The sequence below is a fragment of the Monodelphis domestica genome, chromosome 1 (assembly GCF_027887165.1).
Source record: "Monodelphis domestica isolate mMonDom1 chromosome 1, mMonDom1.pri, whole genome shotgun sequence".
NCBI lineage: Eukaryota > Metazoa > Chordata > Mammalia > Didelphimorphia > Didelphidae > Monodelphis > Monodelphis domestica.
Window position 1 is genome coordinate 168,815,147 of NC_077227.1, and position 14,505 is coordinate 168,829,651.

The 14,505-nt window shown below is 33.9% G+C and overlaps 1 protein-coding gene across 7 annotated transcripts in view; it reads right to left on the bottom strand.

Moving 5' to 3' along the window:
• The window catches only part of TCF12 (transcription factor 12), a 411,875-nt gene that overhangs the window by 76,311 nt on the left and 321,059 nt on the right, over positions 1-14,505 (bottom strand). For all 7 annotated transcript variants that reach the window (XM_001368229.4, XM_007479687.3, XM_056809540.1 and 4 more), the window contains 2 exons: positions 11,259-11,394; positions 7,014-7,066 (listed from right to left, as the gene is read on the bottom strand). In XM_001368229.4, coding sequence (XP_001368266.1) covers positions 7,014-7,066; positions 11,259-11,394 — 189 coding nt within the window. The remainder of the gene's footprint in view (positions 1-7,013; positions 7,067-11,258; positions 11,395-14,505) is intronic.

Sequence of the window (14,505 nt, forward strand, 5' to 3'; positions counted from 1 at the left end):
ATTAATTACAGAATCATCAAGTTAAAAGGGCCCTCAGAGGCCATCTCCTTCAACCCATAGTTGAATAAGAATATTTAATACATGAGAATCCATTGCCTCTTGAGGCAACCGATTTCATTTTTGGACAGCTCTAATTGTTGTGAAAGTTCCCTTTAAATCCAGCCTAAATGTACCTTTCTACAGCTTCTCCCAATTGTTTCTATATCTGCTTTCTGGGGCCAAGAAGAACAAGGCTTATTCCTTTTTTTATGTGCCAGCCCTTTTAAAAACCTGAAAATATATTGTGTTTCCCCTAATCTTCTCTAGATTAGGTCAACAGTTACTAGTCTTAAGACTTCTTTACAATTTTAAAATCTAGTGAAAATCCCTTTTCACTCTTAAAAAATTTTTGAGTACTCCAAAAAATTGTTTTGGTAGGTTCTATTGATTTGCCACATTAAAAATTAAAACTGAAAAAAGAAAATATTAATTCTTTTAAATAAAATCATCTTATGACAAAACAAAAATGAGTTTGAGTAAAAAATTATACTTCAAAAATTTAGTGAGTTCAGCATTGTATACTTTTTTTGCAAATCTCTTTATAATGTCTAGCTTTTAATAGAAGACATTTAGGCTTTTGTATCTGCTTCTGCATTCAATTTGTTATGATATGTTTCTTTGGTTGAAGTATATTAAGGAAATCTGCCCCTATACAGAAATATAGCTAGAAAAGAGAAGAGTATTTTTAACAAATAATATCTTATTATTATTATGAGAACAGTTTTGACCTTGCAGACCCCACCTGAAAGGGTCTTAGGGACTCCCAAGCACCTGAGCAATGCACTTGGAGAACTTCTGGTCTGGGCTAAACATCATTCCTTCAGCTGATCTTTGTATCTGATGGCTCTTATCTTAGCCCACTTTAATCATTCAGCCAACATCTTTTCTCAAATGGGTCACCATGATGTAAAAACAAGAATCTATATAAATCTAATGGTCTTACCAGGCCACGGGGTAACAAGACTATCTCCTCATTTGTTTGAGACACTTTATCCTCTGCTACTAGTGAATTCTCCTTTTTTGGCTACTGTGACACTACTGGTATCTTCAGGTGGACTACTGTCTAATCATACCACTTCAATTCTTTTTTGCCTCAAGTGTAGGCTTTTATAATAAGTCAGGGAGGTGGCACAGTGGATACAGCACTGAGCCTGGAGTCAGGAGGATGTGAGTTCAAATTGATCCCCAAACACTGAGTGAGACACTGGGCAAGTCACTTAAACAGTTTGCCTCCATTTGGTCATCTGTAAAATGGGGATAATCATAGTACCTATCTCCCATAATTCTTGTGAGGATCAAAGGAGATAATAATTGTAAAGTGCTTAGTATGTACCTGACATAATACCATTAGGAACTATAAAAATGTTATTTGTTATTATTATTAAATTTTCTTTATAAAGTTTCAGTCCAGTGTTCTAGCTTGCTGAAATTTTTCTGGATCCTGACTTTTTCTCCCCAATGTATTAACTCTTAATTTAAAAAACAAAACAATAACTGAGTTATAGTAACCAATCGTATACATTTTAATCACTATAGTTTTTATCTGAGGAAAATTAGCAAATATTTATAGTTCCTGTGAGAATAAATCACACATTTATTTTAATACACTAGTTAGAACCTTATTTTATCTTAAATATGACAATTCTATTAGGAAACTAAATTTTAGCTACCTACCTAGCTACTTACCTACCTACCTAAATCTATCAATGTATGTATGTACATATGTATCTATCTATGTAGCTATTCCTAAAGTGATTTTTAAAAGTCTATAAAGTCTCCCATTTAGCACAATAGGTAATGTGCAGATTTTCATTTTCTTAATTTATGTTTTTTTCTTTCAAAGTTTCTATTTTATACCTATTGCTAAGGGGTTGGGGTGAGTAGGGTGGGGGAACTAGGATCAATGGAATTCCTCCCTCTAATAAGTTAAAAATTTCTATACATTTTATATCTTTACATAGGAAAAATCAGATACAGATGAAAACCAGCTGGTTTTAATTCAAAGAATAAAGGATGAAGTTAGTGTTGAGAAAGGAGAGGAAGTATGTTAATGGAAGGTAGAGAATCAACAAAAATCAAAGGAAAGTAATGGTCTATGAAGTCAAGAAAGGCAGCATGGTACAATGGATAGAGAAAGGGCCATGGAATCAGGAAAGCCTTGGTTCAAGACTTCCTTTGACACACAATAACTATTTGATCCTGGGCAAATTACTTAACCCTATCAGTGTGCCAGTAAACTCTCTAAGTCTACAAGTTTTCAGGGTGGGTCCTGATTTCTGTTGGTAGAGGGCATCTTTTCACTGGAAATTCCCCATATCAACAAAACCAGATATAATCTAAAAATCAATAATCAATTAAAAAAGCAAAACAAAATACTTATCAAGTACCTCCCATGTGCCAGGTATCAAAAGTGAAAGAAAGTTCCTGCCCTCAAGGAGCTCACAATCTAAGTAAAGGTATGACTCATTATTCATCCATGGATAGAGTCATACACACACACACACACACACACACACACACACACACACACACACACACACAGATATGTTTCCCAGAGCACATTTAGACCAGAGGTGCCAAACTCAACAGCTACATATGGTCAGCAAAACTTCCAAGTACAGTTTGAACTAGATGAAAATACAATAGGGAAATGTATAATGAAATATATAAAAAGAGAAAAACATAGATAATGTTCATTAAGGATTTTCTAAGTCAACATGTGGACTGCTGAGATCTATTTCTTTTTTAATTTGACATTGCTAATTTTTTCTAGTATGGAGTGGGGTAGGATGGAAGGAGATATTGAAGAATTTTCATGTAACAAACAAACATAAATTAAAAAATTTATCTGATGTGTTTCCTATGCTGGTCTATCTTTTTTCATAATCAAGATGGTTAAATATGTTTTCATAGTAGGCTTTTGCAGTAGATTTCCAAAGGCTGAAGCTAGTTAAAATGTGCAAGTTCCTTGAAGGCAGGGACCTCTTTTTATCTTTATATCTCCAAATCTTTTATTTTTAAATGAATTGCTGAGAGAATACAAAAGTGAGTAAATGTTGGACATTTCAGGTAAATAAAATTAGATAAATCCAAACTTTTGCTGTAGGGATTGTTTAAAACATAAATGTGTGTTTTTTCTAATATAATATAAAGTTTCCAGAAATGGAGCTGGGATGCTTATAATACAAGCTGAGGCATCCTCATGAGCCTGGGGACCAGCTTTCCTGCCAATGTTAACTTTTCTTAACCCTTTAAGGTACCACAACCAGTTGAAAAACTTGTTTACTCTGATTTCATTACTACAGGAAAGGAAAGAAGATTACCGAATGCTTAAGCACACCACTTATTAGTCCAGGAGAAGGAAAGTGTAAGTAGAAGGAGATTCTGCTCCATATATCTTTGCTTTATAGTGGAAAGGATCAGAACACTAGGGATCTAAAATGTCTTTGCTGATTACTATCTATGTGTGGTAAAGTCACTTAACTATCCTGACTTCAGATTTCTCAAATATAAAACAAAGGGGTTGTACTTTTAGAAAGCCTTTCAGGTTCCTCTTTGTTCTAGATCTATGACCTTCCTATTCTATGTTGAGCATAAACAGCACTAATTTTTATTAAATGGCCTTCAGATATGTAAAAACAAGCAGTGTATCAATAGTATGGGAGCCTTACATAGCTTCCCCTGCTCCCCTGGCATTATTCTACAGGGACTCACAATAGACCTTCATTATATAGGATAATGTAGAAGAATGACCCCTTTGGAACCACTCACAAATCTGACAGCTCAGTCACATCAGTGATTAATGACTATTAGTTAGATTATGAGCTCCATGAGGGCAAGAACTTTGTCTTATCCATTCATACTGTCTTAAACAGAATCCATTATATAGTATATGTTCAAAAAATGTTTTCTGATTTTGATAAGGACTGAAATAAAATAGTGTTTGGGATCCTGTATGAATCTAGATATTTGTTATTTGACTCATGAGGCAAAAAAATTCTAGACTTGTCTATATATTAAATAGATAACATAACATCTACTTGATATGGTGCTATGTGTTGGCAGCAATAATAAATACCATGGTGAAATTCAAGACTTAGTATTCATTCACTACTTGAATGACTTTTGTCAGCTCACTTAAGATCTATGAATCTTGGCTGAACCATCTGGCAAATGGGAATAATACTTACACTATTTATTTTACAGGGTTAAAGTGAAGACTAAATGAGATAATGCATTCAAAATAATTTTATAAACCTAAAAGTGCTTTTACATGTAAGTTATCATTATTAAATAACAAAATTTTATAATATAATTATATAACACATGTAACAACAACAACAACAACAACAAAGGGAACAACAGCATAATTCTTATTGCAAAGTGGCACTGCCACTAGTCAATTTACAACATGCCTGGACAGATAGGCAGTTTCTCAGATGTTAACATCAACTTTCCTATTTGAATGAGGGGAAAAGATATTTTTTTTACAGTGCAAATCTAAATAATCTTTTTGGGGGGGTTTATGTTTAATTCCTTATAATTTATAGAGAAAAATTAGTAGCTTTTTCAGAAAGAATTAATATAACAAAAAATTCTGAAAGTGAAATTTCCGTTTACAATTTTAAAAAAATTGATGATATTTCTCAAAATTCTGTGACTTCTTGCTGGTTGAAATGTCTGTTTTATTTTATTTTATTTTTAAATTTAGATTAATCCATTTCCTTTTGTACAAAATATGCCTCTCAATTTCCAGAAAGTACTAAGACTTCAGAAATGATTCCTCACATACTGTTATCTTAATATTTCCAATATAAGGAAACACATCTACCATTAAGTCTGAACATATATGTGTTCATACAATATAAAAAGTTTAATGTATAGGTTCAAAATCAATACAACTGTTCTAACTAGTATAATGCACTGCAAAATAACTACTCTAGGGTCTAGTTTGCTTAGTATTCTAATATTAATCTTTCATCTTTGAGTCAATGACCTTTATGTCAGTAACAACGATTAGGAAAAAAAAATTAGGCTCTTTCCCATCTTTTTCCTCTATGGTACCTCTCAGATATTATATACAACATTGAAAAATATTCTGAATTACCAAGTAATGACTATAATTTTTACTAGGAACATATAGAACATTGATGATCCCCAGTGTCTATACTCTAGAATTTAAAAATATATATGTATATATAAAATATGTGTAGATGTATATATTTTCTTGCCTTAGTTTCTTTATTTAAAATAGGAAAAAAACAAAGTAGCAGACATTAAAAACATGTTTATTAAAATTAATGCCAGATCAGAAGAATGAGCAAAATTTGCAATTTACTAATATGATCCCTCTACCTAAATTACATATTAATATTTAGTAGGACTATTTAACTTTTATTACTCTCATAGAATCCTGGTAATAAATTACATGAAAATTGCACTGTTATATGTTTTAGCAGCTCTGTCAGTTTTGATATAATTTCTGTTAATCTAGCAGAAATCATTGGTTATACTGTAAAGCCACCCACCCCTGCATAAGCACACAACTGTTAAAATGTAAATTGCCCAACTATTTTTAGCTGCAGTTGAAAAAAAAAAAGCTGTCCTCGGGAATAATGATTTGAGGTATTGTGTTCATTTTGTTTATCAAGCAGCTATTCAGCCTCTAGTGGGGCCCAAGTGCTTAGGCAAGCAAAAGCTTTTTAAGAATGCCTGCAGCTGCAATCCAGCCTTCCAGGTAGGCTGCAGGTTCAGAGCACAGCTGCCCTAGGCTGCATCAACTCAGATCCATCTGGAACTGAGTTTTAAAGAGGATTTCAAATTCAAGTTTTTGGGTATTGGACAAAAGATGGTGGTGGTGAGGTGAATGGAACCCAATAACTAAAAAAAAGATACCATCTCGACTTGGGCCTTAATACATAATAAAAAGATCAGACCTATTTTGCTCTTTCTATGGGACTCCTTGCTAAGCCGGATGTTGCATTCAGTTTATACCTCGATGAGTTATGACTCATCCAGCAGCACCTGCGCCCATGTGTTAAGTATTGCCAAATAAAAAGCCCAACATCCATTTACACAACAAAGAGATGTACCCCACAAGGCAACAGGGCTTCAAATCTACTCCCCCTTATTTGTTCTAAGTAAGAAGGGGTGGAAAGATCTTTCTTCATTACACAAGAGATTTTTAAACCTGACATGGATTTATAATATGGATTCATTTATAAACAATTTTGTTCCTTTAAAGAATAAAGCATATTTAATAGCACAAACACTCTTATAGCATAAGATTATCACAACCATTAATGATTTTTCCACCAAACCTTTCCAACCTTTTTCATCAAAGCCCTAAATTCTCAAAGGATACATTTTTGAGCAAAGAGGGATCAACAAACTAGTTGCTTGAAAGCTTTCCTGATGCTAGGCTGAAGTTAGGAAAGGCTTAATGAAGGCTTTAAAATCCACTAGGGCTTCACAATGAACATCTGACTTGGTGATTTATGCATATTAATAACCTCAGTCCTACAGAGGCAAGCTGAGCCGAACATGTCCTCCGAATCTTAATGTCTTCAGCTCCATTGGGATTATTACAAATGTAAATTTCTAAGATTCTCAGCTATTAATCTCTGTCTGTCCTCCTGTTCAGCAACATAATGACTAATTAAACATCAAAAGACCTGTACAGGAGATCTTCTTTGACAGCTACCGGTCTAGCCTTCTTCCCAAGAGGCAAATTCAAATGACAGGGACATGGGGTAAAAGCATATGAGTAAGCTACAAATCATGGCAGTGAAAGCTAAAAACTAAACATCAGATGTGGATTCAGAACTAACAAACCTTCTCAATGATTCAGTTAGGCTATTTACAGTCACAAGGCAAAGCATTCATAATGGCAACAACTTAACTTATTCTCCCAAGAAGTAATCATTAAAGCCCATAACAATCTGTTACCCCCAAGTTAAAACATAGGTACTTACAGAAGAAGGCAGACCAGGGGGCACCTTTCTGACTTTCTTTGCCTGTAAAGGATCTGTATGTAGGAAAAAAAATAACAAACCACTTCATCAGCACATTATATCAGGCATAGAGAGAAACAACCAGTGTTCAGATCTACAACAAAGCAACACGAGATTCATTATGGTACATGTCTTGTTTTCCAACTTTTTTTTTTGGGCTATTCATTTAGCCAACTGTTCCCTTCTTGCTGGCTCTAAATAGGGCAATGTGAGGTGCACCCTGATTTAAAGTGGTGCCACGTGGGATTGCTCCAAATCTCACGGGCATGCACAGAGTCACAGAAAAAGAATACTATAAATAAATGTGTGCACCAAAGGCATATGATGCAACAGGTTAAGAATGGAACTTAGGGCAATGCCCCCCTGTGTTCATATAAGTTCAAGAACTGTAGTACCAGTAGTAATAAGATCAGGACCAAGTGTTAGCTTCCTCTATATCTCTAATAGCAGATAACTGACAGAATTTTTCATGTAACAGGCATTCAAAAATATTTCTTAGGGAAAATTTGTTCATAAAACATAGAAGCTGGATTATGAGAATAGTCAAATTAATATTTACGTTAATACTCATCATGTAGGTCATTAGGTGCTTTTTAAATTGGGGATTCTTAACGTGGTCTTCATGGCCTGGTCTAGGGAGATATTTCAGGGGCTCTGTGAATTTGATGGGAAAGCATATTTTTATTTGGAAAAAACCTCTAACTGAAATTTAGCATTTCCTTCAATTATTTAAAAATCTAATTCTGAAAAGGAGGGGCAATAACTTTACCAGAATACCAAAATGGTTCATGACACAAAAGAAGTTAATAACCTTGAGTGTAAGTGGAAGATATCATATGCAATGCAGATGAACACAAATGAACTTTTACAAAGCATTCTTGATTTTTAGGTAACTTGGATATATTGCTGTTTTTGTCCTTCTCTGCTTATTAAAACTAATTAATGAAAAGCCACTGCCAACTGTCTCAAATATACTATAATAGTACAAATAAAATCAATTGGTCTCTGAATTTCAGTCAAATTCAGGATGCAGGGGGCAAAAATATAGTCAGTGTTTAAATCAAATATACAAAAGGAAATAGTTAACAAGTTAAAAGTGAGGTCTATGTTAGGAATGTTGTTATTTAAAGAAACATTTGAGAAATCAAAAAAAAATTAGGGTTATCCATATACTGTGTCTGATATGCATCAGAGCCGAAAAATGAGCATACTTTAGAATACTTGGTTAAAATATAGAAGAGTTTATGGTAAGCAAAAAGAAGTGCTTACAGAGTGTATATTCAAAATTGCACTAACATATTACCCATTTTGGCATTAGACGTTTACAGTAAATTCAAAGAAAAGTTTATTTAAAATATAATGAACATTTTTGATGGACAAAATGATAATTTTATCAATGTTAATAGAAAAGGGAAGTATTTTCACATGCTTACTGACATTTCTTTTTTTTTAGATGGATCTATAATATTTAGAATTTAAAGCCTAAGCCTTCCATTCTTTCTTTTATGATATGAGTAAAAACAATAGGCACATTCTTTCAAATTCTGTAAACCAAAACAAGGACTAAATTTAAGATTTTCAAAGGAACTCACTATTAGGAAGAGATATATAGTACACAGGGCAAAACTATTTAAGGGACAATGTTTGATGTTTTTTAAAATGGGAATTATGGAAATACCTTTGTAAACAAGCATGGCATTTTTCTATGCCATAAATGGCACAGTATAACAATAAGACATTTAGATTTGTGTTGAGAATTCTCTTCAATGAATTAACTCTCCCAAGAGTCTGAAAAGCTTTTTAAAAATCAGCTTTTTAAGTAGTGTGTGGAAAATTTAAAACCAAGAAGGAAAAAAAAAACCCTTCATTAGCATCTCTGTCCGTTCCCCAAGAGGCAGCCTGTATTTCCTTAAAACAGAATGTGCCAAAGATAAACAACATCTGGCACACTATATTTCTGAAACTTAAAGGCAAAATCTTTGTCCTTTGTGGGGCTTTATTAGAACTCAATGTTCCCAACTCTTCACAACCAAGAGTGTCCCCTGAGCAAAAGCCATACTCTTTCTACCAAGAATGTCAACTAGATTCTGCTACAATTCAGGCTGGAGTCTACACTGTGATTCATAGGAGGAGGGACTGTTACAGTTCAAGTCAGTTCATCCTTGACATGTTAAGAACAACTATTATATATCTGGGTTCTTCTCCGCTACCTGTAATTCATCTTCTGTGTAAATAACTTTTTTTTAATGTTTTGGCTCATCCTCAACTATCCCTGGTTAGCTTTCTAATTTGCATTTGATCTGTAATTAAGGGTCTGAACAAGTTGTCTCTTGATTTGTCTCAAAAAATCTTATAATTTGATACTTAAGGGCTATTTTTCAGAGTTCATTGTCCAGGACATTTAAACATCTGTTTGAAGGAAGGCACTATTTGTTTTTTAAGTGTATGTTCTAGGATCTGGCACAGGTGCTAAATAAATGTCTGTGGAACTGATTTCAAATTCTAAAGATGCAGGGCAGCTTAGGTGGCTTACTGGATAGAGAGTCAGGCTAGGAGATGAAAAGTCCTGGGTTCAAATATGACTTCAGGCACTTCCCTGGGCAATTCACTTAACCCCCACCTTAACCCCCTCACCCCTGCCTAGGCATTACTACTCTTCTGCCTTAGAACCAATACAAAGTATAGATTCTAAGACAGAAAGTAAGAATTTTTTTTTATAAAACTGACATGTAGCATAAGTTCTGCTAAAGTTGAAGCTATATAAAAATCTGTGATGCCTTAACAAAACTTGTTTTGTCTACAAAGCTCACAGAACTAGAAATATTACAACTGTTAGCTAATATTTGTAGTGTACGCCAAATTTTGCAAAGTGCTTTATAAGTACTACCTCATTTTATCCTCACAGTTAACCCTGGGAGGTAGGTGCTACTATTATCATCATTTTATAGATAAGAAAATTGAGGTAGATAGAAAGGTCAAAAAGCATTGAAGTATCTGAGGTTGGATTTGAACTCAGATCTTCCTGATTTTAGGGTGGATGTTCTAGCCACCTAGGTATCTACAGTTAATATTGAGGCCAAAATTCAATATGTGGATGTGTTTCCTTTTTCTAGATAGGTGACTTGTTTTTTGGAGGGAGGTTCTTAACATGACCAGGAATAACAACTTATATATAGCAGAAATTTTAGTTTTCTCATCTGTAGAAAAATAGTCCTCAGAAATGAATTCTCAGATTTAGAAATAGAACACAGAACACTGCAAAAATAAGCTATGGGAATGGAATCCACTGAAGTCCCTTTTCTGGCTTATGAGTCTGACTGGCTTGATTTGTTTATAGGTCTACTAGATATTTTCAAGAGGAAAAAAGAAAAGAAAAGCTCTCTGTGGTAGAGAAATAATTTGGGTAAGCCATTTGCTGAACTGAATTTTTAAATCCCTGAACTAATGATGAGCTAATGTTTACTGAGTGCTTGCTTTGCACAAAATATCATAACTACAGATAGACTAGTGTATCAAATAGGGGATGAAATAAACACATTAAAATTAAAGGTTAACTTTAAAGAAATTAGAATGATTTGTTAATTAAATCAACAAGTGTTTATTAAGCATTTGCTTACTCTGATGTTTAACACTGCCATTAGTTCTGTGTGAGATTAAAAAAATGGAAGATACGATACTTGGCCTCACTGAACTTTCAAAGCATAACAGCTGATGCTTATGTGAGCACTTCATGCAAAGAGATTTACAAATTATGGCTGAAACAATGAAGAAGACCAGTTTCTATTGTATTTAAAATTCTCAAATATGATCCTTTCATTACAAAGGGGCACAGATAAGTTGGATTTTGTTCTTTGGTTTTCTTGGTAAGTCAGTAATCTCATTTGACTGGTTTAAACAGAGAACTATTCAAGAGAGATAAATTTTTAAGTTTTTGTTATATACAATTTTTATAAGAAGAAATTATATATCAAATGGAGAAGAATCAGGATTGTGTGTGCACTCTTCTTATACATGATAGAATGGATTACATTTTTTAGGCAAATAGATTAATCTCCAACTTTAATATAATTCCTCAAACACCCAATTCCATAGGCCTAATTACTTTATAGCTTCCTCTAAGCAGGAGAACAATGGTGTTTTTAGACAAGGGAAGAAATTAAATAAGACTCAGACTTGAAATTTAACCTAGAGACAATTCATATTTACCAAGTGCTGAAGAGTCATGTAGTGGTCTTCTTCGAGAACTGGTGGCAGAAAAGGAATAATATGGTGTCCCGGCTTTTCCAGAAGATGATAACTGTGCTGGGCTCCCAAGTCCTATATCTTGTCGTAGGAGACTGGACTATAAAAAAAGGCAAAGAAACCTAGTTACCTTTCTAAAATAATAGAGCTCTTGTAATACCATTGACTCTCAAGTACACAAGGACTGAAAATTATTTGTTGCTTCTTTGTCCCTCGTGCCACCTGCTTTTTGGTCATTGCCTTAGTCTCTTCACCAGAGATGAGAAATAAAATGAGGAGCAAGGTGACACTGTCAAGTATGCTATTTTGTCAGCTGTTCTGGCAAAGAATCATAGCGTCACAGGTTCCAAAGTCAAACTCTTTCCATTTGTCACCCACTGCTTTGAAGAAGAAAGGAAATTGTTAAAGACACTAAGAAAGATATTTTCAGATTATCTAGGGTTTGAATAACTCTGCTTGGTTTTCTGTGCAGTGAAAATAAACCATTCTCTTTGTTTTTATTTTTTAAATCATTTTGAATCAGTTCATCTTAAGGAAAGTTTAATAGAAAGCTACTATGCTGTCAGGATTGGGAAAAAATAAAAATTTCATTATGATAAGAGGCATCACACCATGCTATGGTCAACTAAAGACATTTCAAAGTTTAAGCAAGCTTAAAAAGCAGAAACAAAGCAGGGGCTAGCTAAAATGACTGACCTTTGAAAAAAAGGTACAAATTACTACCTTAATGACTTCAGGCAAGTCACAAAATTACAGTAAGGCTCAATATTCTCATTTGCAAAATGAGAATTTTAGAATAGATAATACCTAGGTCTTCTAGCTCTGAGTTTATATAGTGCAGGTAAAATATGTGAATTCAGAGAAAATACATTCTACAAGGGAATTAGGTTTTAAAGTCATCTCAAAAGGCAAACATATAGGTAAAATTGCTCTTGGAAATCCCTTAAATAGTCTACAAAACATAATACAACACTTAATTTTAAAACAATCATAATTGGTAAGTCAGCCAGTCAGTAAATATTTATTATCACCTACTATGTGTCTGGCACTGTGCTAAGCTCTAAAGATAAAAATAAAAGGAAAGGAGCCAGAGTTTCTTTAAAAGGCAGTCTGCTTCAAAATAGTAGATGAATCTGGGATCATTGCTATGGAAATAAATATAAATTTTATTTTTTCACTACACATACTCAACTAAGGAATCAATTAGGAAAGTGTAATCAATCAACCAATAAGCATTTATTAAGTGCTCTACTATATGTCAGACACTGGAGATGTTATATCTTATAAGATATAGTATCTGGTCCTAAATCATTGACCCTACAATCAGAAAGACCTGAGTTCAAATGGTGCCTCAGAACCTTACTAGCTGTATGATCCTGGACAAGTTACTTAACTGCTACTAGTCTTAGCATCTTCATCTATAAGATGGGGATAATAACAGTACATGCCTTTAAAGGCTGCTGTGAGAATAAAATGAGATAATATTTGTAACGTATTTTACAAACTTTAAAGGGCTAATTCTCTGAAGGAGCTTTCATTATAATGAGAAATGACAAGCATATATAAAAAGTATGTGGAGAATAAATGAAAAGAGAATAAATGCAAAGTAGTTATATGCAACCAATACTTCTACTCAAGTAAAAGAAAACAAAACAGGTAAAAGATTTGGAGAGCAGGAAAAACTCTCTGGAAAGAGTTTTGTGAATAAGAGATATTAGAAGATGTCCACCCTGAAACTATTTCTTTCTGTTTCACCATGAATCAAGGGAGGATACAAGCAAATTAAAGGGAACACAGTGGGGGAGCTTTAAGCTGACAAGGAATGCTGTGAAGGCCAACTAAGGCTGTTCCTCTCAAAAGCTGACTACAGATAAGAATAAAAGATTCAACATTCACAGTACTGCAAGACGTTCATATTATGAGACATACAAGAACTGTGATCAAATGTGGGAACAGGACACTCCTATCTTCCATTAGATGCTTATGTAGCAGTGGTTCTATTTGTGCTATAGAACTATTATTTCCCTCTAAACAAGCTCAGATAGTTGAACTCTCATAATCTAAATGTGTGCATGATGCAATTCCATTAGAATATGAAATACATCATATGTGACAAATTCTAGTTAGTATAATTTTAAGAGTCAAGTCTTTGTGATATTCCCAAGCAGATGCAATGCATCACTCTATTTAATGGTACAAACCTCCATATTTAAGTATGGAGTACTTATTTATACGATATAAAAATAAGGTTAGCTCATATGTCTGGAGCAGGGGTGAGCAAACTACAGCCTGAGGGTCAAATCTAGCTTGCTGCCTGTTTTTGGACTGCCCTCAAGCTAAAAAAAATGCCTTTTACATTTTTAACACAACAAATCTTTATTTAAAAATATAAACCATTTTTAGCTCAGTCTGTAATAAACCTTTGCTGTAAATCTTTCGTTTAAAAGACAGGCTTACTACGAACGAGTTATTTATTATATTTCCTACTTAGGATTGTGAAGCTTTGTTCTGTTCTATGTACATAGATTAGAACTCTGCCTTGGGTCAGCCATCTTGGCACAAAAGAAAGAACATTTGGTTGTGGAGACAAAAAAATGAGGCTCAAAAACTACCTGTGTTGCATGAGCAAAGAAAACTCTCTGGTACCCAGTTTTCTCATCTACAAAATGAGGGTGATGGACAAGATGGCCTCTGAGATACTTTCTAGCTTGAACTATGATCTTGCAAAAGTACATGATAAAACAAAGGATATGGCTGGGTTAGTACACATTTATTGTCACAAAAAGAAAGCAACTGAGAAATAATCTCTAGATGATGAGAAACCCCTCAATAATTTTCATGCATAAAGAACAATATTTATTGTATATTCAAGGAGAACTAGTGGAAAGATAACCAATGGTGCTAGAGTTGTAGTAGGACCACTCCAGCTTTCCACTCTTGGACTGAGGTCAGAAGATAGGAATGGTTAAGGATAAAGGAAAAGGATACTGGATTCATGCCAAAGGATTTCAGGAGATGATCTGCCATTCACTGTTCCCATGGCCCTTGTATACTCTTTCGTCCACATCCCTATCTTTTAAGCAGTCATCTTTCCCCCTGCCTTTATCGAAATGTTAAGAATCATAATAATTATAATAGCTAGCATTTATATAGCACCTACTATGTTCCAGTCACTGTTCTGTGTTATTATTTTGTAATGAAAAATTTAAGT